General features: G+C 42.5%; 1 protein-coding gene and 1 pseudogene across 2 annotated transcripts in view; both read right to left on the bottom strand.

Moving 5' to 3' along the window:
* The window catches only part of SCARB2 (scavenger receptor class B member 2), a 59,861-nt gene extending 34,970 nt beyond the window's left edge, over nucleotides 1-24,891 (bottom strand). Inside the window, exons 1-2 of one of the 2 annotated variants that reach the window (XM_061583378.1) lie at nucleotides 24,399-24,891; nucleotides 3,889-4,046 (exon numbers count right to left, since the gene is read on the bottom strand). In XM_061583378.1, the coding sequence (XP_061439362.1) occupies nucleotides 3,889-4,046; nucleotides 24,399-24,515 (275 nt within the window). In that variant the 5' untranslated portion in view covers nucleotides 24,516-24,891. The remainder of the gene's footprint in view (nucleotides 1-3,888; nucleotides 4,047-24,398) is intronic. The other variant, XM_061583379.1, reaches the window with a different exon arrangement.
* LOC133364682 (5S ribosomal RNA) lies at nucleotides 13,602-13,719 on the bottom strand (annotated as a pseudogene).
* Nucleotides 24,892-25,745: the final 854 nt, after the last annotated feature.

Raw genomic sequence — 25,745 nt, 5'->3', positions numbered from 1 at the left:
ACAGAATACCAGTATTCTACCTTCTACCAAAAATACATAAAGGGATAGTCTCAGTGCCAGGTAGACCTATAATATCAGGATCTGGATCAATTGTGGAACCTGTGTCTGCATATGTGGACCATTTTTTGAAACCATTCATTCCACAAATACAATCTTATATAAAAGACACAGGTGATTTTTAAAAATATTTGGAGACAGTTAGCTTGGAGAAGGACACTTTGCTTATCACTATGGATGTAGCAGTACTGTATACAAATATACCCAGGAACAAGCTATGGAAGCAACTAAATCAACTCTAAATAGGAAGAAAATTGTAGAAGTCCACCAATCAGTTTTATCTGCTCTTTAGCAGGAGTGGCATTAAAGAAAAAATTATTTTTATTTCAAACTCAATACTACCGGCAAATATCTGGAACAGCTATGGGTTGTAAATTTGCCCCCAAACTGGCAAACCTATTTATGGATTGGTTTGAGCAAATATCCTGAATGTGAATAATGAGTTCTTGAAGTATATAAGCACATATAAAAGATATCTGGATGATGTTTTTTTAATTTGGGAGGGATCAGTGGAAAATCTTTTTAATTTTAAAGACTATATAAACAACAAGTATCATTCCATTAAATTTGATTTGAACTATGATGCATCAAGGATAAATTTCTTAAGATATAACAGTTATAAAAAATAAAACATCAATATATACAGAAACACGCAGGAAACCATCTGATGCAAACTCCTTTTTGATGTTTGATAGTTTCTACCCTAAATATATCAAAAGAAATTTGCCATATTCACAAATGATAAGGCTACAAAGAAATTGCAGTACTTTAGCAGACTTTGAAAAAACAAGCTAGTATATTAATGAAGCAATAAGAAAGGAGGTATCCCAAAAAGATCCTGAAACAAGCAAGATATGAAGCTAGGATAGAAAGGAAGGAGGTGTTGAAATCTAAGGAAAACTATAGGATTGAAACCAGGATGATAATAACTTTAATGTTTGATGGGTACAATGAACAAATCCAACAAATTATACTGAAATATTGGCACTTACTGTCTGATATTCCTAGATACAAAAAGAAACCCTTATTTGTATTTAAAAGTGCTTTTAACTTGAAAGATCTTTTAGTCCATAGTGACATGGGGGGGGGATGGATAAAAACATGGGTGCAATTACATAAAATAAAGCCACTTGAAACTTCCCTTGTAATCAATATAGTACCTGTATTAATTGTGTTAAACTCAAACAGTTTACCAGTCAGGTGGATAAGAGGTATGTCAGAGGATTTTACAATTGTAACACCAAGAGGGTTGTATATGCTAAACAATGTCCTTGTAATCTTATATACGTAGGAATGACAACTAGAAAAATCAAAATGAGAATTAGTGAACATAAGAGTTGTATTAAAAATAGAAGATTACATGTCTATGATAAAACATTATATAAATTGTGGACATAAAGGATGCAAGATTTTGGACCCTTGAGAAAGTTACTAGAGAAGGAAGACAACTGGAGAAGGAAACTTTTCTGGGTATTCTCTTTGAAGACAATGGTGCCAAATGGACTAAATGAAGACCTGAACTGGACCCCTGTGCAGCAATAATTGTTTTGGCTTACTATTTTATCTGTTCTTTGTACAGTACGGGATTCCATTTTTGTGATTTGTATTTTTGAAATATATACACTGAATTATTTTTCTTAAGATATTCAGTTGGTTCATAGGTAGTATTGTCATGTTATTATCTTCTTTATGGTGAAGTGCCTCTGGTGGATTATCAAGGGTTAATATAAATTGTTGAGCAACTCCAGCTGAGGTATGTCACAGTAAATTCCACAGCTCTGCCACATCTTTAGGCCAAGCAGTGACTACAATAACTTGGTGATAAGGCATTCAAACCACAGTGGGATGGATGCATAATGTTGGTGAAACCATGATACTATTTTTAGAAATATACCAACAGGAGAAAATGGTATGTACCAATGGCAAAATCTTTGCTTTACTAATTATTATATTATTGCATTTTATTGAATTCTAATCTTAAATTATTTTTATGCAGAGATTTTGACTTTTTGAATTGCCAACGTATCAGCCCTTATCGATGAGAATAATATATAAGGGTAAGTGGGTTTACAGTATCCACTTCCAACAATCAGCTGTTTTGTTGTCTTTTAAACATCCACTCACCATTAGTAATTAATGTCAACATATATTTTATCTTTTGCCCTTTATAGTATATGCCTAAGTCAGAAGGCCACTGAAGAAGACTCTTTGTCAAAATGCATTTGGCTGCACTTTCACTTTGTCTTTGCATCTTATCTTGCATAAGCACTAATTTATTACAGCTGCAGAATGTTATGGCTTTTATATTCTGTCTTTTGTACTTTACCTTATATGGGCATTGATTCAATACCACATGCACAATTCTAGCAGTGGTTTTTTGTTGGTTTAACAATATATGTGTATTAAATGTTTATATTTTATTTTGTGTTTCATATGTGCACCTTAACTCCCCTTGAGCATTGTGTGTTTTCTGTTAAGGTAGACTTTACCTTTCCAGTCCTTGTTGTTCTCCCTCCCACTAAACCTTTGGCGAGGCCTGGGCTCACTCAAGCCTCGCACAACCCCTTGCCTGCCCAGAGATTGGGATGAATTCCCCAGAGCCCCAGGGAGGACCCCCAAAACCTGGAGTTTCCAAGTAAAATTTGGAGAGCTGGTGATGCTATTCCCACAGGAGGCAGCAATAAGCACCAGCTTGGCTGGCTTGTTGCTTTCCCACAGGCATCTGGTTGGCCACTGTGAGAACAGGCTGCTGGACTAGATGGGCCAGTGGCCTGTTTTAGCAAGGCTCTTCTTATATTCTTATGTCCAGTGTTGTACATATCTCCTGAGCCTTCTCTGGCTACTATCAGAACCTGAAGTAGGATCTATGGCACAGAGAGTAGGGAACTGGTGCCTGACCTGCAAGGCTCCCAGGATGAACCCAGTGGCATTCCCTGTCTGTGCTCCAACTACCCTCTTTAGAAGCGGCACACAATGCTTCTGCAAATGAGGGGGCTTTCTCTATGTTGTTGGCTCCACTTTGGAATGTCCCCCCGAAGGAAGCTCACACCATCATTACAAATGTTTTGGTGCCAGGTGAACACCTTCCTGTTTGCCTAAGCATTTTAAACTGTAGAAGGTTTTCCAATTATGCTCTGTTCTGGTTTTGGCTTTTTTTGTTTTATATGTTGGTTTTATATTGTAATTACGTGCTGTGTGCATTAATTTAATTCACAGTTTTGTACACCACCCTGGAATCTTTTGAGTTAAAAACCAAATCCCTGATTATAGGGTTTCAGCTCAGGACCTCTATGCCATGCCCTCATAGCACCGACGTCATGCGATGGCACACCCCCATGGCAGCCATTTTATGACTGGCACCCACAGCATTTCTCCAAATATGCACAGGTCAATTGGTGGCCCCTGCCTTAATCCTTCTGAGATTTCACCAAGTATTTCTTATACAATCTTATTTTTATACGCATGAGAGCTAGACACTGGCCATTTACAAATCAACTGTTCTTCCTTTACCCACCAGCTCCTTGCTTACCTCTTTGAGCAACCAAAAAGTCATGACATTTTGACACCATTTTGATTTTGCCTTCCACACTCACCCCATGCTGGGCAGTATTCAACTAATTGTGCAAGCACAATGATTTCTGCTTATGCAACGGGACTCTCCCACCTCCCCTGATCTTCTCCAGAGAGTTGGGGGAAAACCCCTTAACAGATTTAAGGGGCACTCGGGGGGGCACTTTGGGGAAGAACATTCTGTTCCACAACCCACTGTTTTGGGTTCCCAACCATAATTTCTCTAAATGCTGTTTGTAGTACTGGGTGAAACAAAATTACCTGTAAGTGTAGGGTCCAACTTGTCTCACTATCGCAGATTCACCTTGAAGCACTTCCATAGGATTGGTCAAGTTAAAAAAATAGAACTGCATACAGACTGGTGGCGGAGGTTCTTTCCACATTTCAAAAAGGTCTGTACCATTCCTTAACACCGTTCCCTTAAAAAAAAAAAAAGGCAGAGCATTATCCATAGATTTACAGAATGTACATGGAATATAGGGGAGCTGGCCTGGCCATACAGCAGAAACACATGATGCTGTTTTCTCTGGACTATGCTATATCAGGTGGTGGTGGTGAAACACTTTTGAAAGATCCCACAGAAAATTGACATGAAATGTGAAGGCTTAGAATCCTTTTTCCTGACACTCTGATTTTCTACATGTGGGGATTTCCCCCCTCTGCTCCCATGAGCATTCTAAAATGCAATTTCCGGCATACAGTTGGAAAGGTAGAATCTGGAAAAAACCTTGCACTATGCATTCTACACCCTCTGTAGAGCTAAGCCAATTTCCCAGAAGGGTGACTGTGTTGATCTGTCACAACAAAACAAGGAAGAGTCTTAGGACACCTTAAAGACTAAGTCACATCCACACCATACATTTAAAGCACATTGCTTCCCCCAAACAATCCATGGCACCCAATCACAGGGAGGTTTGTAAGAGCATTCAGCTGAATGCACTTATAAATCCTCCTTAGACCTTCCCACTCAGCCCCTCCCCAATTTAAGCTCCCTTTTTTTTTTTTAACTCATGTAGGGCGACAATCATTCTAACATTGCTAAGTGAATCAACCATATAGTGGGACAACAGCATAAATTCCAACATATATGCCAACATAAATTCACAGCTATTTTAAACACCTCAGTCTTGCAAACTTAGCTTGAGTTTGCTTTTTTTAAAAAACAAGCAAGTTTCTAGTTCCCATGTAGTAGCTAAGGTAAGATTAAAATCATGTGGGTAAAACCAGCTGACACTTCAGACAGTGTGCTCCTCTGTTCCTTGTAGTACACTTTTGACTATGTCTAGCATAGTCTAAATTATACAAGACAATAGTTTTCTTGAATGTACGTCTATATATAGTGTTGATATATTGATGAGAGAAAGGGCTTTCAAATGGTACTTGATTCAAATTCAGTTCATACTGCTCAATACAGACATCATTCCCAACCATGGTTAAAAAACCTTATCTATGGTTTGTATGAGGTCAGCATTGACAAACCATAGTTTGTGAGTAGTGACTGCCCAGCAAATCAAAAACCATGGTTTGAGGTGGGATTTCAAACCATGGCTTGTGGTAAATTGACAGGCCACACTTGTGGCCACTACTCAGAAGCTACTTCCATTGAGGAGATAAGAAATTTATAAATTTGAGTGCAGCAAAGATGAAAAAAGCAATCAGACAAGAAACTCTAAACCATGGTTTATCAAGCTCAACCTGTGTTTTTGGTTAGTGCAAACCATGGTATGATGTAGTATCTAAGTTGAGTCCCTATACTACCATCATATCTACCAAACATAGAAATTGGAACAAGGAGTCAGGGGAAACAAGTAGTTTTCTGCACACCACAGAGGGTAGTTCCATTTTTGAAGATTTTTCTGAATCAAATGACACATTTTGTTGTCTTTCAATCACAAACATGCCCACAGACTGAGAATTTACTAACTAGATTCCCATGAAGAAAAACAATCTTGTAGCCAGGCCTGTAGCCAGGAGGGGGCAAATGGGGGTGGGGTCCTCCCCGAGTGTGCTTCACCCCACTTAGGATTTTTTTGGGGGGGGAATTATCTTTTTAACTTGTGACATGACAGACAATGACAACCTTCATTTAAAGAAAGATAGCTTGTTTTAAGAAAATGAGTAATTTAAGAATAGGAGCCTCTGAAAAATTTCATGAATATGGCAGGACAAGTGCACAACAAAAGCCTCATCTGAAACAGCCCCTAAAAGTCTGGTCCCCCAAGACTTTCCCTGACCAGGGTGGATTTTTCATGATCACAATTGCCCTACAATTACTTAAGAGAACCTGAAAAAACCAGCCTGTATGACGCTTGAAGAGTTAGATATTAGAACTTTGTATTATGGGTGGATACTCTTTTGCCCTGCTTTTCAGTTTCAGTTTCAGTTGTGTGCTCTATCCCGCCAACAATAAAGAAGCATGTTTGTTTCCTGCAGTAAAAAGTAAGAGTTTGTTTATTCTGCAGTTTTATAATGAGTAGAACAGGATTAAGTTCTTATTGCTAAAGGGTGTAAGAGAGATAACTTAAAGTAATCTGAAAAAAATGGCTACCCTGAGTTACCCTTTACTCTTTTAAAGCACTCGTTGTACTCATAGTCATAGTGGTTATTTTGTCTTATTGTCTTGAGTGCTTGATGGCAAAGAATGAAAACAACCTAGAGAAGAATAGAAGTACTGCTGTATTCACTACAGTTAGCTAGCAGGCCGTCCAGCCGCCTAGGCTGTAACTCATTTTTTATTTTCCCAATATGTGCGGCTGAGCATTATGCCTTTTCTGGTTTCTATACAGAAAAATCAATTCAGCAAGCAACCAGTAAAAACAAAATCCCAATCACTTTCCACAATTAGCCTCCACTTGCTTCGTTAGTCCACTACATAACAGCCACTTGAAAAGTTTTTCCTTGATTGTCCAACAGGAAGGAAAATCTAAAGGTCAGGAACAAGACTAGATGCAGGGGCTCTCGAGGAGTTAACAAACACACCCTAAAGTTATCTGTTTTCTCTCTGCCCTTCCTAAACGTGTAGTATGAACAAGTTTGGTTTTTGGGTGGAATCTAAAACTGAGATAATTAATGTAGCATCAAAGCCACACTTAGCTCACTGTCATTAACAAAGTAGCTCAGGTCATGAAGAAATGGAACATAGGAACATACCACAGGTGAAAGAGGACTGTAGCGATAGGCAAAGTCAAACTTTTGACTCTAGTATTCCTCGGGATCTCTCAAGAAAGGGTGAGACAATTCAACAGATTGAAGTTCATTCACATAAATTAACACGCTCTCTGGACAGAGGAGGAGTGAGGGGGAAGGTCGCTGCCTTTCCCTCCCCCTGGCCTGGCCCTCATGTTTTCTCCACCAGCTGGGGGGGGCACTGGCTGGTGCAATACGATTCTCCCCCTCAACTGCCCCACCTAGAAACGTGGCTGCCCCATCTAACAAGGATGGGTGGCTACAGGGCTGCTTGTAGCACTATGACAAGAAATGGATAATTATTGCATATTTTAGCAAAACTTACATAATTTTTTTTTAACTTGGGTCTTTGTGCTGGCTTCTTGAGCTAAAATCATAAAACTAGCTGTAAGGAAACAACAGAACTTTTTCTAACTTTAGTCATCTGCTTGGACTGCCCCACCACCGATTTAACATTCATATATTTTAAAATTTATTCATAGCGTACCCTTTGATGAATTATAAGGGCCGCTTTACACTACCCCAAAAAATGCAATAGGATGATGGGACTTCATTCAGAAATCACACCAAACCATGGTTAGTACAAACCATAGCTTGAGCTCCCAAAAGCAGGCCAACTGCATTCTAGAGCTGCTTGCCTGCTTTTGTTTCTCATCTTTTTCAAGCCCAGCATTTCTATTTCTACAGTGAAGAGGCTTCTGGAAGCAGAGCAGCAGAAATAACTATGGTTAGTCGATTCGGGTATCCTACCAAACCATAGCTGGCACAAACCATGATCTGCAAACTCCATAGCTGGCACAAGCCAGAAGCCTGACTCAGTATAACACAATTCCTATGTTCTCTATTTGTGTTCAAAGGTGTGTATTGATTCAGAAGTCACTGAAGATGAACGCTATTATGCGTAAAAGCTGATGCAATTTTCAAATTCAGGTTTCAGGTGTGCATCTTGATTTGGACAGATTACTGAACTCTATGCCAAAGAGTCTGGCGCATTTAATTAGTTTCACTATGTAAAGCCCTCTATGATGTCCTGCTTAATAGGCACTTTTAAGAAGCAAAACTTGCAGTCCAAACAGGCGTTTTAAAAAAGCTCCCACTCAAGCAAATGAGATTTTCACCAAACCAACTTGCAGGTCCAGCGGTGTGGCACCAGTAAGTGTTAAAGCCTTCTTATTCACCATGCTAAGTTCCTGAACTGGGACTGAGCCTCCCACACTGGAACTTTGTGTTAAAAAAAAAGAACCGCACAGACCCTTCAGATTGGTGGAGACAAACCTTTCAGTTACATATAAAGAAAATTATAATGGGTGGTAGTCAATGGGTCTACTCTGAGTAGCATGGCTTAGCTAATATAACATGCAACTTTGGTTGCCAGTTTGTTTCTGGGTCCAGTTGAAGGTGCTCACATTAGAGTTGAAAGCCTTAAACGACTTCAGCCCCAAATATCTGAAAAACTGCCTCCTTTTCTACAGGCCCTCTCAGGTGCTACACCAAAGGGGAACTCTTGGTGGTTGTACCACCCTCAAAGGTTTTGGGGGGATGGCACCCCAGGAGAGGTCTTTCTCTGCGGCAGCCCCAAGCTGATAGTAGCACCCACCTGAGTCATCTGGTTGTAAACTGCTTTAATACTGTATTCTTGCACTGTTTGTAACCAGCACTGGGATTCTATGTTGAGAAGTGGAAAAGAAATCTGGTATTTCCTGTAGTGTTTGTTACTGTTACTAATCCACAGATTAATTGGGGAAGGTGGCTCAGTGGCAGAGCATCTGCTTTGCATGCAGAAGGTCCCAGATTTAATCCCTGGCATCTCCAGGTAGGGCTGGGAGAGACTCCTGTCTATAACCCTGGAGAGCAGCTGCTGGTCAGAGTAGACAGTACTGCGCTAGATAGGCCTGTGGTCTGGCTCCTATGTTCCTAATAATAATAATAGGCCCTTAGTCAGCAGCCACAACTAAAGCGGCAATCCGATACACACTTACCTGGGAATATGTCCCACTGAACCCAATGGAGCTTACTTCTAAGTAGACATGCACTGGACTGCAGCCTAGGCCCATCTACCACACTGCCTGTTTTGAACCCGAAGGAAGGGAGCCAGGTGCCTCCCTTCTAAGAAACCAACAGCTTAAACATTTGTCTCCACCCACCTTTCCTGTAACTGCCCCCCCCATTCTAGAAATCCTGCTGCTATGGAGCCTACCGTTTGACCTTAGCAAGAACAACTTTTTGACAGAAGGAAATGAAGCAAGGTACTGTCTGAAAAGAGAGAGGCAGGGGGGAAGGTAACCGATTGTGTTGGGGGACTCTTTGAAGTTAATTCACTGTCAAAGCCTCTGCTTTCTGCGAGTGTTGCCCCTCAAACAGAGGTGAGGTGGTGTTGGCGTGTGTGCGTTGTTGCGTGAAACAGCATACATTACGATGGAGTTAAGTTGAGCAAGAAACTTCTTCAGAGCATTAGAGCATGTTAAGAGTCTTTATTAAGACATTAAGGCTTTTCAGCAGTTTCCCCCCCCCCTCTAGCTCTACAGCACATTTCTCTTCAAAAGCAAAAGTAAGACAGCCTCTCAGGTCAGAGGCATGATGCAGAAGAACAACAACTCACAGACTCTGTTAGAACTTTCCCAGTCTATATCTTGATGGTTACCATAACAACGGCCTTCACTGTCCTTTCCCAGACAGGGCAAAGACATAACTCCACTTAACTTTCAGACTTGATGGAAAACTACTAGGCCTCATGCCAACAAGCCCCCCTTTTTCTCATCATGTCTGGCAATTACAAAGAAATCTCAACAATACATAGTCATACAGTAATACATTTTTACAATACCTCTTGCAATACATTTCAGTACATTGCATCATACATTTTCAGTTCAGTACAGTTCAAAATCACATCTCAGTACAGTTCAAAACTTTATTCACTCAAACTTTGGTTCATTCCAAGCCTTGTCACCAGTTTGCCAAATCTCACACAAAGGCTTGGTCATTATGTCAGCCACCATGTTGTTAGTGTCACAAAATGTTAGGTTGACAAACCCCTGCTGCACACAATCCCTTACGTGAAAGTATCTGACACTAATACGTTTTGTTCTCTTGGTATGAGCTTCTGATGTGGCTATCTTAATGCAGGTCTGATTGTCTTCACATACAGTAATCGGAAATTGCATATCAATGCCTATCTCCTGCATGAGCATTGCGAACCATTGTAGCTCATTACAGGCCTGTGATAGGGCCACATACTCGGCTTCTGCACTTGATGTTGCAACCACATTTTGTTTCTTGCTGCTCCAGTCAATGCATGACCCGTGCCACATCACAACTATGCCAGAGGTTGACTTACGACTGCTCAGCTCCCCTGCATGATCTGCATCCACAAAACATTCAAGACCTCCTGTCTTTGCTCCTGACAAAACCAGACTCTTTGTCTTCGTGCCTTTCAGATAACGCACTATCCTTTTAATCCCTTGCCAGTCAGCCTCTGAAGGATGCTCTACCTTCCGGCTTAAAATACTGACTGCATTACATATGTCTGGGCGAGACACCTTCACCAAATATTGCAATTTCCGTATTATGCGCCTGTACTTCTCAGGATCTGTACAAGGCGTCTCCTGCACATACTGTTGGAAAGCCACAACCATTGGAATCTTCACAACATTGCATTCTGTCATGTTGCATTCTTCTATGATCTGATTTATTTTACTTTCCTGACTCAATGTTATGCTTCTGTCTTCTGCACGCACAATATCCGTGCCTAAATAGTGTGTGACAGGCCCCAAATTCTTTGTGTCCACCTGCCTGCCCAGTTGCTCATTAAATTCTTGTTCCTCTTGCTGCTCATGATAAAAATACATGATGTCATCAACGTAAACTGCACAGAACGTGGTTTTCATCCCCTGTCTCTTTATATACACACATGGATCTGCCTTGCATCTTTGGAATCCCATTCCATGCAACACTCTGTCCAATTTCTCATTCCAGCAGCGTGCACTTTGCCGCAGTCCATATATTGATTTATGCAGTTTACACACGAACCCTTCCTTTGACACAGAACCCGGAGGCAGTTCCATATATATCTCCTCTCTTAAATCACCATGTAGGAATGCCGTCCCTATATCGTAGTGATTTACACTCATGTTCTGCATCGCTGCCAGCTTCAGCAGCACACGAATGGACTCATGTTTCACAACCGGGGCGAAAACAGCATCATAATCTGTCCCATGCTGCTGGGTGAATCCCTTGGCAACCAAACGTGCCCTGTACCTCTGTACTTCCCCGGAACTTGCTTTCTTCTTCTTAAACACCCATCTGCAACCTATGGCCTTTTTACCCATGGGTAACTTTACTAATGTCCACGTGCCATTCTTTTGCATGGCTTGTAATTCTTCCTGCATGGCCTGCTGCCATTTGTGCTGCTCTGCCTCAGGCATCAGCCTGATTGCTTGAAATGATGCTGGCTCTTCTAGTTCTCTGTGAACTTCCTCCATCTGGGCAGTGAATACCGACGGCATGCCTTTTACGGCTGTCTGTTTACAGCCCTGACCGTCATTCCCTTTCCGTCCCATTGAACTCAAGGCATCAGCACACTTCACACCCATGGACATTTTAAACTGTGAATCATTCAGGCTTCCCTGCATGCACACTTGATCTCCCCTCATTACAAAACATTGGTCTTTGTGAAACAAAATTGAATAATTACAACTCACCAGTTTGCTCACTGATAAAATATTATGAGCCAATTCCGGAACAAACAAACAATCTGACATTATTCCAAGCTTGTCAAACTTCACCAGTCCACGGGCTTCCACGTTCTTACGCGATCTATCAGCAAGTAAAACAAAGTCTTTCACTTCTTCTGAAACGTAAAACAAACGTCTGTCTTTAATTAATATATGGCTTGCTCCGCTGTCAAGAATAAAGTTAATTTGTTCCAAGTCTTTAGACTTCTGTTTACAAACAAAGTTCACACTTCCCTGCTTCAAGCCTCCGTCCCTGGAGTTTCGCTTGATTGCACAGTCTTTACGGAGATGCCCACGAGCCCCACAGGCAAAACAAGACTTCAGCCGCTGCTGCTCCCGCTTGTTTTCCTGTCTGCTTTCGACAGCCTGCTCCGGTTCGGCACTTTTCTCCTCCTTGCTTCTGACAGCTTCCATCAGCTCGGCTCTCTGCGCCTCCTGCCTCCGCTGCCATTCCTGGGACAAATCCTGCAACGCGTCCCACATCTGTTTAGCCGACGGCTCATCTCTCACACACATCAGTTGAGAATCCGATAGAGCCAAGATTATAAATGCCTGCGCCCTCTGGTCTCGACGCTTCCAGGCAGCAGTCAATACCGCCGGGGGTGGTTCATCTATAATGTCCCATAAATCCTCTGTTATCAGCAAAGCCCGCATCCTCGGCTTCCAGCTGCCATAATTCTTTTCATTAAGTCGTTCCATCGGCAAGCCTCCCCCGGACAGGTTTACAGCCATGTTGCTTACCTCCGTCTGGTTCAATCAATCAAGCTGCCCTCTCTGGAACTCCGTCTGCCGTTCAGACCTGCAACTTACTCCCGTGTAATGCGCTGTGGATCTGGGCCCATAACCCCTGTTGGCGTGTGTGCGTTGTTGCGTGAAACAGCATACATTACGATGGAGTTAAGTTGAGCAAGAAACTTCTTCAGAGCATTAGAGCATGTTAAGAGTCTTTATTAAGACATTAAGGCTTTTCAGCAGTTCCCCCCCCCTCTAGCTCTACAGCACATTTCTCTTCAAAAGCAAAAGTAAGACAGCCTCTCAGGTCAGAGGCATGATGCAGAAGAACAACAACTCACAGACTCTGTTAGAACTTTCCCAGTCTATATCTTGATGGTTACCATAACAACGGCATTCACTGTCCTTTCCCAGACAGGGCAAAGACATAACTCCTCTTAACTTTCAGACTTGATGGAAAACTACTAGGCCTCATGCCAACAGGTGGGTGGTTACATGAGGCAGGGCCTCTTACATTTTCATGGGGCTTTTGGGGAGATGCATGGCAGCTGATGTTTTGGCTTATTCTCACTAGTTTTACTCTTTAATGGTTAGCTTATGCTGTAACGTACAACGGTGTTATTTTGCTGGTTTCACCCTTCTCTGAATTTTGTGATGCAGTTCACCAACTAAAAAAATGTGTACAAAACTGGATATATTGAGAGGAAAGTGTGCATATAAATACAGAGTGAAAATAACATACGGAAATGCATTGTTTTAGGGGGAAATTGCTTAGAAATTTGTGTGTATTAGAAATCCATGATAAAATGCTAATTTTTCATGAGGACTTTTTATATAAAAATTTGGAGACTGTCACAGAACTGAGGCAAAAGAAACTGAAGATCAGAAAAATGAGAAACGGAGAAAGCAAAATTAACAGATTTGTCCATCCCTATAAGAAGGACCTTCCCACAATGCAAGATCAGGATAAATTCTCTTCTTGCCACCCTCCCAGCCCACTGCAAGAATCATCCATTTGCTTAATATCCAGCCTGAGGAAGTGTTCTGAAGAACTTGAAAGCTTGCTCACTATTTTGTTGCATTTGGTCAGTTCTAATAAAAGCATCTTCCTATTATAAATTTTCAATATTCCGCTGCCCGTGGACCAACATGGCTTTATATGCTTTTTCTGCACTTTAGAGAATACCTAATATAGCTGTCTTGTTGTTGCTATATGCCTTCAAGTCAATTACGACTTATGGCGACCCTATGAATCTTTCTTGGATATCTACATAGGGTTTTCATGGTAAAAGGTATTCAGAGGTGGTTTACCACTTCCTCCCTCTAAGCCGATGGCACCCGGTATTCCCAGAGGTCTCCCATCCAAGTACTAACCAGGCCTGATCCTGCTTAGCTTCTGAGATCAGACAAGATTGGGCCTGTTCAGGGTAGTATGGCTGTAGGCATAGCTGTCTAGAAGAGGGATTCTAAACTTGGAAGACAATTTTCTATTGCCTAAATGTGGAACTTTATTTTGGATGTGTGTGCGTGTTACAAATCTTCCAACCAGTAGGAAACGCTACCCAATTTGGGTTCAGCTTTTTACCTAGTACACCAACTAAAATTCATTTCCAGTTTTGCAAATATAAAAGGCTATCTCATTTCTTTTTTCTTCTGTTCTCTACCTTACAAGGAACCTGTGCATTTTTCTTAAGCTGGAGATGGATGGATACAGAATAATGGCTAGATTTTATATTCTTCTAAACTACAACAAGATGCTAGAAAGTCTGTCGCTACTGTTTCTTTGTCTTAATAGCCTTGGTACAATCCTGTTACCACTTAACAGAGGCTAAAGTCATTAAGGCTGCATGCCTCAACCATCATGTGACTTTTCATCAGGTTGAAAGTCAAGGAAACTTTGCTGAGCCTGGTGAGTGGTTTTGAAGATCTTTGCTCACTATATTGCAAATTTTTGGTTATTCCTAATAAAGATACTTTCCTACTGCAGGTTTTGTTTTTCCAATGGACCAGTATAGCTCTCTGTGCTTTTTCTGTTTGCATGCCAGCAGCTGGTTCAGAAAAAAACCACAAAGGCCTTTTTTCCTAAGAGGATACCAGAGAAAACAGCAAACAAGTCCATGCAGATAGCAGCAAAAATCTGCGGAGGCAGGAGAGGTTACAAAGGTGCTCTTCTTCCGTTAGCAGCTGAATCTGGCACACAAAGGATTCATTAGATGCACAGCTTGATCCTGCCCAGAGCAGGGACACATGAAACAAAAATAAAGGTGATGGATAAAAAAAGATAAGAACCAGAGAACCAAGTCTTGTAGTAAGAGAAACATGTCTGACCAGACAGGGTTTTAACAGCTCTTGCCTACACAAAGCACTCCTTTAACAACAGAACGGGACTTCACACTTGACAGCACCTCACAAGAACATCTAAACTGCATTTCAGAGGCTCAGAAATCAAAAGCAAATAAAGCAGATGCCCTTTTTAAGACCTGCATTTGAGGGGAGGACTCCTGGCTGGGCTAGGCGGGACCGCTGTCTGAAACCCTGGAGTCAGTCAGCGCATAGACCATACTGAGCTAGGTGGACCAATGGTCTAACTTGGTATTTGCCAGCTTGAGATTTGGTTCCAGGATTCTGGAACATTTGATGGTAAAAACCTCTAGGCTGCCATTACTAAAGCTGCAGCTACACAGCCCAATCCTTAACATATTTACACATGCACCCTGAAGAGCCACTGCAATCCAGTGAGGTAGAACAGGGACCTAGATTCCAAGAGCCACTGTTGTCTGATCAGTAACAGCTGAATTTGGAATGAGGCCCCAAATCATGCTCAGCCATGAAAAGCCCACAGCAGTGGCAGCTGATGACTCCATGTCAGGGTGGCAGTGGAATCTGCTCCGGGTTTTAGTCCGAAACCCTTGGACAGCTCCTTGAAAGTTCGGCCTAAAACCCAGAGGGGATTCCACTGCCCTACTGACATGGAGTCACCAGCTGCCACTGGCCCACAAGATACACCTCACATAATTTACACCCCCACTGGGCAGCACAAGGTGATTGCCAATCACTGAGATCATCTGGGGGTGCACTATTAGCAGTGCCACATGGCCCAGAAACATGACCTATGTCAACTAGGAATTGTGCCCTCAGTGTGTGGACTTAACTCTATGCAACTTCCTCCCGTTAGAAATCAGACAGGCACCAGCCCTGTTAAGCTTCAGATGCCAGGTTAAAACTTTTTATTTCAGGAAGCCTTTGCACTATTTTTCTAATGTTTTCTATTTTCTGATGTTCTAGGTTTTAAATTTTGTATATTGTGTGGTTCTTTTTAACACTTATGTGATTTCATTATTGTATTTTTTTACTTGGTTGTAACTCACTTTAGGACTCTTTTTAGTAGGAAGCAATGTACAAATTTAATAAACCTAAGCCCCAAATCATCTATCTGTCTGTCTGTCTGTCTGTCTAATCTATCTAAAAGACAGTCTGTTGGAATTGCTTTTTAAGATGTTTTCAAAGCTTTTAAAAAATAATTTGTTTTAACAGATTTTAAAGCCTGTTTTTAAGATGTTTTACAGTGTTTTCAGTATTTTGTTTGTTGCCCTGGTGAGAGAGAGAGAGAGAGAGAGAGAGAGAAGCAGGCAGTCGCCAAAATGTAGCCAACAAAGAGAGGAAGTAGATAAGAGTTTAATTAGAACAACAAAGGATTGGTTTAAACTAAATATTCCTTGGCTAAATCAATATTGGCTAAACCAATATTCAATTTATTGTATGTTTCTTAAGATGTTTTTGTTAACTTATTGACTATTTGAATTTTTTTCTAACAGTAAATTGTGTAACTTTTTTTTTCATATTGTGAGCTGCCTGGAGCATAGATTGCTATGGAAAGGCGGCATAGAAATAAACAGTGATGATGATAATGATGATTTAAATCATCAACTTCCTTTATTTAAGACACAACAGGATGGCATGCAGATTAAACAAGAGGGTGAGAAAAATGAAGGGAAGGAAGAGAGATGATATATAGCTCTGGAAAATCAAAATGTGTTACTTGTTATCCATTTTCCATACAAGTTTTAATGGTTGGTAAATCAATATAAAAATTTAGATGGGTTTCACTCCTGCTCTAGAATTAGTTTGCCATTGCCATTGTCCAGAAGTATAGCACCACATAGGCCAAAATCAAAGTTTGTGTACACCAGAATAACATTTCACATGAATTTAAAGTTAGCTAAGATGCTGACGATACCATACGACTAGCAGAAACCAGTAATGATTTGAAATGAATGCTGATGAAAGTTAAAGAGGAAAGCACAAAAGCAGGACTACAGCGGAACGTTAAGAAGACTAAAATAATGACAACAGAAGATTTATGTAACTGTAAAGTTGACATTGAGGACATTGAACTTGTCAAGGATTATCAATACCTCGGCACAGTCATTAACCAAAATGGAGACAATAGTCAAGAAATCAGAAAAAGGCTAGGACTGGGGAGCGCAGCTATGACAGAACTAGAAAAGGTCCTCAAATGCAAAGATGTATCACTGAACACCAAAGTCAGGATCATTCAGACCATGGTATTCCCGAAATCTCTATGTACAGATGTGAAAGTTGGACAGTGAAAAAAGCAGATTAAGAGAAAAATCAACTCATTTGAAATGTAGTGTTGCGGGTACCATGGACTGAGACAATGACAAATAATTGGGTGTTAGAATAAATTAAACCAGAACTGTCACTGGAAACTAAAATGATGAAACTGAGGTTATCATACTTTGGACACATAATGAGAAGACATGATTCACTAGAGAATACTATAATGCTGGGAAAAACAGAAAGGAGTAGAAAAAGAGGAAGGCCAAACAAGAGATGGATTGATTCCATAAAGGAAGCCACAGACCTGAACTTACAAGATCTGAACAGGGTGGTTTATAACAGATGCTGTTGGAGGTCACAGATGCATAGGGTCGCCATGAGTCGTGATCGACTTGAGGGCACATAACAAGAAGATGCTGTGCTTTATCTGAAGGCAATGTCCATGTGTAATGTCTGTGAAAAATATCATCAGTGTCTACCCTGTGCGGAAAAGATTCTTTGGAAATATATGTTTGATGAATATGCCAAGTTGCATGGGTCTTGCACCATAAAGACTGCAACTATGCAGATTTACTCATGATTGGTCTCGCTGAGTCTCATCTGCTCTATCTTGGCTGTGTGAGTCACCTTCCCTGAAGAAATTTGCAAGCTACCATATGCAATCAATTTCCACCTCCAAAATACAGCTCCTAGCCCAGAAGCAAAATACTTCTGCATGTAAGTTCCAGCACTTTTTTCTTGTTGACACAGTTCTCTCCCCACCCATTTTCAGGCTTTTATTTTAATAAATATATCTATGTTCTATTTCATTTATTTCATTATTATCTATGGTCTAACTGTAAGCAACCCAGAGGTCCTAAACAGGTCACGAGGCCTATTATATTACTGTCTACCATTAGCAGTCCTGAGGACCCAAGTAGGCCATGATTCACAAACAATTCACTAATAGTGTTAACAAATAAAAATACTTGAATGGCAGAGCATCCACTGCACATCTAGTCAGATGGAAATTCCAGAGTTCAATGGCACAGTGAACTGACTTAAATCAAGGCTACAAAGAAATCCTATGATCAAGTTCTACGTGCAGAGGGGCCGTAAGATTTGGTGCAAGCCTCACTACAGCAATAGAACTTGATACTATGGCAGAACTGAGCAGGATACTGACGGCATATTTCTCTACATCCATGTAACCAGAGTAAAAGATTGTTCTGGCCATTCAGCCAGAAAAAAAGCCAATTTAAATGATTGTTGTATATCAAGTTTCCTATTGATAAACAATGGTGAAAATCTCTATATATGTCTACTTAGAAGTCCCAACAAGTTCAATTAAGATTTACTCCTAGTTGGGTAAGGTAAATTTCTCTCTCTCACACACACACAATACTAGAACCAGGGTCATCCAATGAAGCTGAATGTTGGAAGATTCAGGACAAAGAAAGTACTTTTTCACACAGGGCATCATTAAACTTTGGAATTGGCTACCACAAGACACAGTGATGGCCACCAACTTGGATTGCTTTGTAAGGTTAAACATATTCAAAAAGGATAAGACTATCCGGTCATCAATGGCTACTAGCCATGATGGCTATGTTCAACCTCCAGTGTCACTGGCAATGTGCCTCTATGTTCAGGTTGAGGCTAGCTCCACTCCCTTTGCTGAATTCCTAGCACATGTAGACTAGTAGCAATCAGAATGGGGATTAACCACAGACTTGAAGGCGCATAACAACAACCCTAAAGCCCACTTGAACAACTGGTTGGCAGCAGATTGGTACTCTGATAAATACTGCCAGTCATCTGCAAACCGTACAGCAGGATTATAGCTAATGGGTTGTCCTCCAGATGTTGTGAACTACAACTCCCATCATCCTTGACCATGATGGCTGGGGCTGATGGGAATTGCTGTCCAAAACACTTGGAGGGTACCACTCTGGCTAACCCTGTTATAGGGTCAGGAAACATCCTGATATAGTCATCTACAGGCATGCGGACAAGCAAAAATGTTTGTGGAGCTATTTGCAAGGCCGACTTAAAGCCATAAGACTGTAGAAAATGTTAGATCAGTCCAGTCTATTAAGCACTCTGATTCATGCAGGACTAGCCAGATACCTCAGGAAATATATTAAAGGGCATGAAGGCAACAGTTGTCCACTGTTGTTTGCCCCCAGCATCCAGTATTCAGAGGTAGAGTGCATCTGTAGATGGAAGCTGTGCTAGATGCTGTACGATTTTTTCACTGCATTTTCATTGCTTCTTTTATTTGGTATATATTGCATTTTATTATACTACAATTTGAATTTCATAGAGTTCAAATTATAATGCAATAAAATACAATGTAAGAAATAAAAGCAGTAAAAACACAATTAAAAACCAATATGAATATTTAACACGATGGGGGTGCCTGTTGTGCCCGTCCCACTCACCTTCTGGGTGGGCCACTGGATTCTAAGAACGATGGGGCAGTTAACAGATGTTGCTCCTGCTGTTCTTCACACATACATTGAGGACCACCTGAATGAAACTTGCGGACAACTCTGCAGGCCACGGTTTGAGAACCCCTGAATTAGCGCTCTTTTGATGTTCTTAGTATTTCCCCAGCTTCTCTGCAATGTTTTGCTGTCTGTGCTTTAATAATGGCTGCTTTCATACCACACTTTATTCTGTTATTCTAACAATTTCTTACCTAGTAATTTGCACATTATATCTGAGCTTTCACATGACATACAAGCTAATTCTGGAATTCTAGTGGAATATAGTGCTAATGTTCATGATAAATAATACCAGAAATAATCTGTTTGCAAGCTTGGGAACCCAGAAAATTGCAGGAGTTTTTCACTAGCTCCAGCTGCTCATGTGACAGGCATCCCAGCATGCAATGTGTTCCCACCATTTAGGCATGCAGGGGGGTTTTTTGCCTGATGAAAACTGTACCGGTATTCCGGTCAGAGCTTGGAAAAGTTACTTTTTGAACTACAACTCCCATCAGCCCCAGCCAGCATGTGCTGGCTGGGGCTGATGGGAGTTGTAGTTCAAAAAAGTAACTTTTCCAAGCTCTGATTCCGGTGTAGGCACGGGTAGCAGCAGCACTTCCCACACACACCTCATGTCTATACAACTAAAAAATATATACATCAGATGCTTAAGGGAGAGGAGTTACAAGGCGATGGGATGAGTTATTAGTCCTCCTACACAGTGGAGAATTACAGTGTGCATCTGCATAAGGGTGAGGGACAAAAACAATATGTTCATTTCCACTTTGAAAGATAGTTGTGTGAAATGCCGGTATGTCGGCTGAAAAATCTACTGTTCTTTAACGCAGAAGGTACTGCAGTGTGCAAAGAATGTTAGAAATCAGGACAGAAGCACTACCATTTAAGCCATTAAACTAACGCAATAAGTTCCATGTCTAAAAGCAGCCAATGTGTGCACAATGGGAGAAGCTGCCACCTGCCACCTCCTGTGTGATGCTTTCCTGGGTCCCGTTGCGTAGCCTCCTTGTCTATCTGCTGGGGCAGTGGCAGCTAATGGCTCCATGCTAGTGAGGCAGTAGAATCCGCTCTGGGTTTTAGTCCAAACTTTCAAGGAGCTGTCCAAGGCTTGAAAGTTTGGACTAAAACCCGGAGCGGATTCCACTGCCCAACTGACATTTTATTTTTTATTTATTTATTTCGATTTCTATACTGCCCACAGCCAAAAGGCTCTCAGGGCAGTGCACAACATAGAGTAAAATACAATAAAATTACAAAGGTCAGTAAAAAGCATACATATTAAACAGTAAAACAACCTGGTATAAATTGAAAGCTAAAAAATAAATTAAGTTAAAATGCCTGGGAGAATAAAAAGGTTTTAACCTGGCACCGAAAAGATAAAAGTGTAGGCGCCAGGCGTACCTCATCGGGGAGACTGTTCCATAATTCGGGGGCCACTACTGAAAAGGCCCTGGATCTTGTTACAACCCTCCGAGCCTCTCTGTGGGTCGGGACTCGGAGGAGGGCCTTTGATGTTGAACGTAGTGAGCGGGTAGGTTCATATCAGGAGAGGCGTTCCGCTAGGTATTGTGGTCCCGCACCATGTAAGGCTTTATAAGTCAAAACCAGCACTTTGAATTTAGCCCGGAAACAAATAGGTAGCCAGCGCAAACGAGCCAGGACAGGTGTTATATGTGTGGACCGCCTGGTCCTCGTCAACAGTCTAGCAGCTGCGTTTTGCACTAGCTGTAGTTTCCAAACTGTCTTCAAAGGCAGCCCCATGTAGAGCGCATTGCAGTAATCCAATCTAGAGGTTACCAGAGCACGCACGACTGAAGTGAGGTCATCGCTTTCCAGATAGGGGCGTAGCTGGGCTACCAAACGAAGGTGGTAGAATGCATTCCATGCCACCGAGGCCACCTGAGCCTCGAGAGATAGGAATGTATTGAAAAGAAACCCCAAGCTACGAACCTGTTCCTTCAGGGGGAGTGTAACCCCATCCAGAACAGGTTGAACATCCACCATCTGGGCGGAGAAGGCACTCACCAACAGCGTCTCAGTCTTGTCAGGATTGAGCCTCAGTTTATTAGCTCTCATCCAGTCCATTATCGCGGCCAGGCAACGGTTCAGCACATTAACAGCCTCACCTGATGAAGATGAAAAGGAGAAATAGAGCTGCCATTGCTGGGGCAAAACTAGAGTTCCACCTGCTTTGGGGTGAAAGAGGAAGGAAAGTAGGATGTTTTGTTTTCTCATTCAAGGTTCTCAGGCCTCACCCACTCATACCACACCCCTTAACCTTTGAAATCCCTTATTTCCCAGATCTGAGCATTGTCAATAACAGGGCCCATTGAGCTTGCCCATTTAAGCACTTGCTATTAGTGCTTCTACTTACACCAGCAAGGAACATTTTGCAGCCAAAGAGCCACATTTCTTTATGAAGAACCTTCCAGGGGCCACAAGCCAGTGGTTGGCAGGGCCAGAGGCAAAAGTGGACACTGCAATGGATGTGACCCTCAATTTTGTACACTAGACTACATTCCAGTCAGGCAGATGTCAGAACACTTGTACATGTACATACACACACATACACATATGCATCCATCCATCCAGTAAGCAAGGGATTTTATCAAACTTCAAGGGCATATGCCAGGCAAAAGTACTCCAGAAGGGTGTGGATCAGGGTCGGGAAGGGGTGAGTCCAAGGGACCAGGCAGAGAGGTCTGGAGGACTGCATTTGGCCTTGGGCTTCCCTTCCCCTGAAGTATACATGCACACTAGGGATGCCAGGCTCAGGGCCTGAGAATGCTTCTTTATCTTTAAGAGAAGAGAGAATTCAGCCAAGTGCAGGTTTTCTTGCAACACTGTAAAGGGAAAAACCACAAGGTGGAATTCTCCCTTCCCCCTGAACAATTTTTAAAGATACAGAAAACCTCTTGGTTGCCAGGCCCAGCCTCCAAGTGGTCTTTCTGTATTTTTAAAAGTTGCGCAGGAGGAAGACAGAATTTCACCTTGTGGTTTTTCCCATTACAATGTTGCAAGAAAACCTGCACTTGGCTGAACAGTCTCTTCCCTTAAAGACACAGAATTATTCTCAGGCTCAGGGCCTGGCAACCATAATACACACACACTGTCTAAAGGCTTAGCAACATAGTCTGCTGCCAGGACCACGATATTGCTTAATATTAATATAGCTCTTGCCCTAAGAGTTCAAAGTGCTGCAGATACATATTAGCTCACCAATTTTTGCAACAGCTTTGGAATGTTGAGTCAATATCACGGTCATGGTCTCCTAGAGGTCCAAGAGGCAAGCGGGTCTCTTAACAGCATTCAGAAAGTGATGTATATGACTTGATATTGTTTTATGTAAGCTACTTAGGAGGCTTTTCTGATGAAACACTATTTAAACCTTTTAAAATAAATAAACTCTCTCCCTTTAAGTATCTGACTGGCAGCCTCTTTTGTCTGTGAAATTATCTACTGGATCTCCTCAATATCCCATTTTACTTTTATTGGAAATGGAGGCGGATTCTGTGAAATTATCTACTGGATCTCCTTCTCAATATCCCATTTGACTTTTACTGGAAATGGAAGAGGATTCTGACTCCTAGATTAATTACTGTATATTTTAAATTCTTTTCCCTTCTTTGCCTCTCTCCCAGCCAGTGCCATGTCTTCCCATTTCCAGGTTTATCTCATGCTTTTAAGACTGTGAGCCTCTAAGAGAGGGGTTGGGCACCTTTGACCCTACAGGTGTTGCTGAACTACAATTCCCATCAGCCCCAGCAGTAGCCTGGGATGATGGGAATTGTAGTTCAGCAACACCTGGATGCCCTCCACCTGTTCTAAAGCAGAGACGTTTCCTTTCTATTTTTGTACAGTATCAGTATCCAGCATGTATTAACCACTTTTGTAAATAATAAGTTATTCTGGTAATAGTGATGAGTCTATGGCAGAGGTGCACTATGTCAAATCTATGAAACAGTACTATGCTATATCAGGAACTTGTGAATAAAGAAACACTGCCTCTCAGCATGTGCCAACTACTGTTCACTCACCGCCAAGTAACCCAGAAAGCAGCCAGGCTCTTAGGGGCAGTTCACACATGCATGCCCACCACTAGATAGCTGCAAGTCATGTGACTGAGCCATCACAGATCAGCCACTAGGGAATTGATCATTCAACAACACTTGTCACTGTTTTAAACCTAACCCTTTTCAGCTGAGCGCGTTCACAAGATTACCTGCCAGTCATGGAGTGTTGCACAACTGTGATGAAATAAATCAAGGCAAGCACATGTTGGGCAGTTGAGGTGCTAGGATTAAGCAGTGGGGTTTCCATGGCAGAAAGTTTGGCTTCCAAGAGTTATCTCATATAAAGTATGCCATGCATTAATTAAGAGGAGACAGTCGCTGTTGTGATAAGGAAGGCACACTTGGGCAGCCTTTCACATGTTGGGTTGTTTTCCTACCACAATCATTTGTGAGAGGCCAATTTCTAACACAATCATTTGTGAGAGGGCAATTTAATAAGAATTAAAGCAGCAGCAACAAAACTTTGGCAGATCCCCCCCCTTTTTATTCTTTGGCAGGGAACTTTTTAATATCCCTCAATAAACACACTGCATCTTGCACATGATAAGTGCAATCCCATGCACGTTGAAAGGGAGGTTAAGTCCCCCCTGTGAGCAAATGGGCGTATGCATAGTGCTTTCCTATAATTGTTGCCTCCCAAGTTGTAAAAGTTTTCCCTTGGGGGTGCTATGGTACATTTGATGTCGGGGGGGGGGGTAGGGGGCGAGTGACAAATTGCAAAGAAAAACAAACATCTTGGGACAAGAGAGAAGATGAGCTTGTAAAGGGCGAGATTTGCTTTTTTAAACAGGGCGTATTTGTTATGGGACAATCTTTAGGCAAGTCTTCAGACGATTTATTAAAATTTTGATGTTAAATCACTACGGGCTTCCTGCATCTCAACCCTAACGCCATAGTAACCCTCCTCGACTGTAACGTGAGAACACGAACATTTAACACACAAACAGAGACCACCCCGGAGATGCACACCCCCGCCTCACCTGCGTGACTTGGAGATCCACGGCTTTCTGCAAGACGCGGGCCGCGAGGAGGGCAATGCTGGCGACGAGAAGGGTCACGGCCAGCACGCCCACCAAGCCGAGGCAAACCTTTCTCATGGCTGCACGCCGGGGGGCAAGGGACCAGCTAGGCCGAGGCTAGGGCTCTGGGCAGCGATTCCACCGGCGAGAGAGAAGCTCAGCTCGCCCCGCGTCCTTCCTGCAAAGCGAAAAGGCGATGCTTCCAGGGCTGGCGGCGAAGCGCCTCCCCGGTACCGAGAGGGCGGAGGGAAGCCGGGACGGTTCCTTCGGCTTGTGACGCGGGCGGGGAAGAGGCGCCGTGTAGTTACAGTTTCCAAGCCGGGGGCTGGAAGCTCCTTGCTTTGCGCAGCCACCGGCCTGGCGCGGCAGCTCAGCGCCCTGCAAATCTCAACAGGGCTCGCTAGCTCTATGGCTCCTCTGACGCGTCTGCCCGAGATGAGCTCAGCGCTTGGGCGACGACCAGGGACGACCCGCAGCTGCCTTGTGGTTGCATTCTCCTCCGGCCAGGCCCGTCCGGCTGTTTTTACCCCTCTGTTGAAAGCAGGGCCCAGATTTGTCAGAGGCTTCCGCAATTTGTGCTGTTGTTGATCACCGACGCTTTCCCCCGCACACAGACTCTTGCTTCTGCCAGTTGTGCAGTTTTCTTTTTGCAGATTCTTAGCAGTTTTTTTCCCTTTCGTTTTGCAGGTTATTACCAGTTGCTGGGAATCGCAGAGAGCGCTCAGGTCCTGCTTGCAGCCTTTCCTTTGGAGCATCTGTGAGGACAGAGTGCTGGACTGGATGGGCCTTTGGCCTGATCTAACAGGGCTGTTCTTGTGTGATTCGTAGAACTGATGTTTGCGGATCTATCAGCAAGTAGTGTAGCATTTAGTGTGTGTTTTTAAGCCATCAGTAATTACAAATAAAAAAAATGAAATAGAAATCGGGGGCTAAATCTCAACCAGCCTTTAGCCGTTAATCTGACGCTGGCATATGTACAGTCAATAAGAGAGTGCCTCTGAACATGTGAGTTTGCCCGGTCTTTACCCAGAAGTATAGGACTGCATTTCAGGATCCGAGGCTGTGGCTTCCAGGCAAAATTGAGACTAGGCACATTTTTTGCTGGTGTTATTAGGTATGGCACATTCCAGGGATCAGGCTTGAAGCAGGGGCCTTCTATACCATAGATGAGGAACCTAAGGCTCAGGCCAGAATGAAGACCTGGAAGCCTCTCTCTCCAGCCCTCCGGATGCTTTGCAGGTCATGCCCGCTATCCAGGCCGCACCCCTCCCCAGCCTTACACCATGCTCCCTAGAGTGCTTTTCCTTA

This window comes from Rhineura floridana, chromosome 9 (assembly GCF_030035675.1).
Source record: "Rhineura floridana isolate rRhiFlo1 chromosome 9, rRhiFlo1.hap2, whole genome shotgun sequence".
Classification (NCBI taxonomy): Eukaryota; Metazoa; Chordata; class Lepidosauria; order Squamata; family Rhineuridae; genus Rhineura; species Rhineura floridana.
Note: the sequence above shows the minus strand (reverse complement) of the source record. Positions and strands in the feature narration are given on the sequence as shown.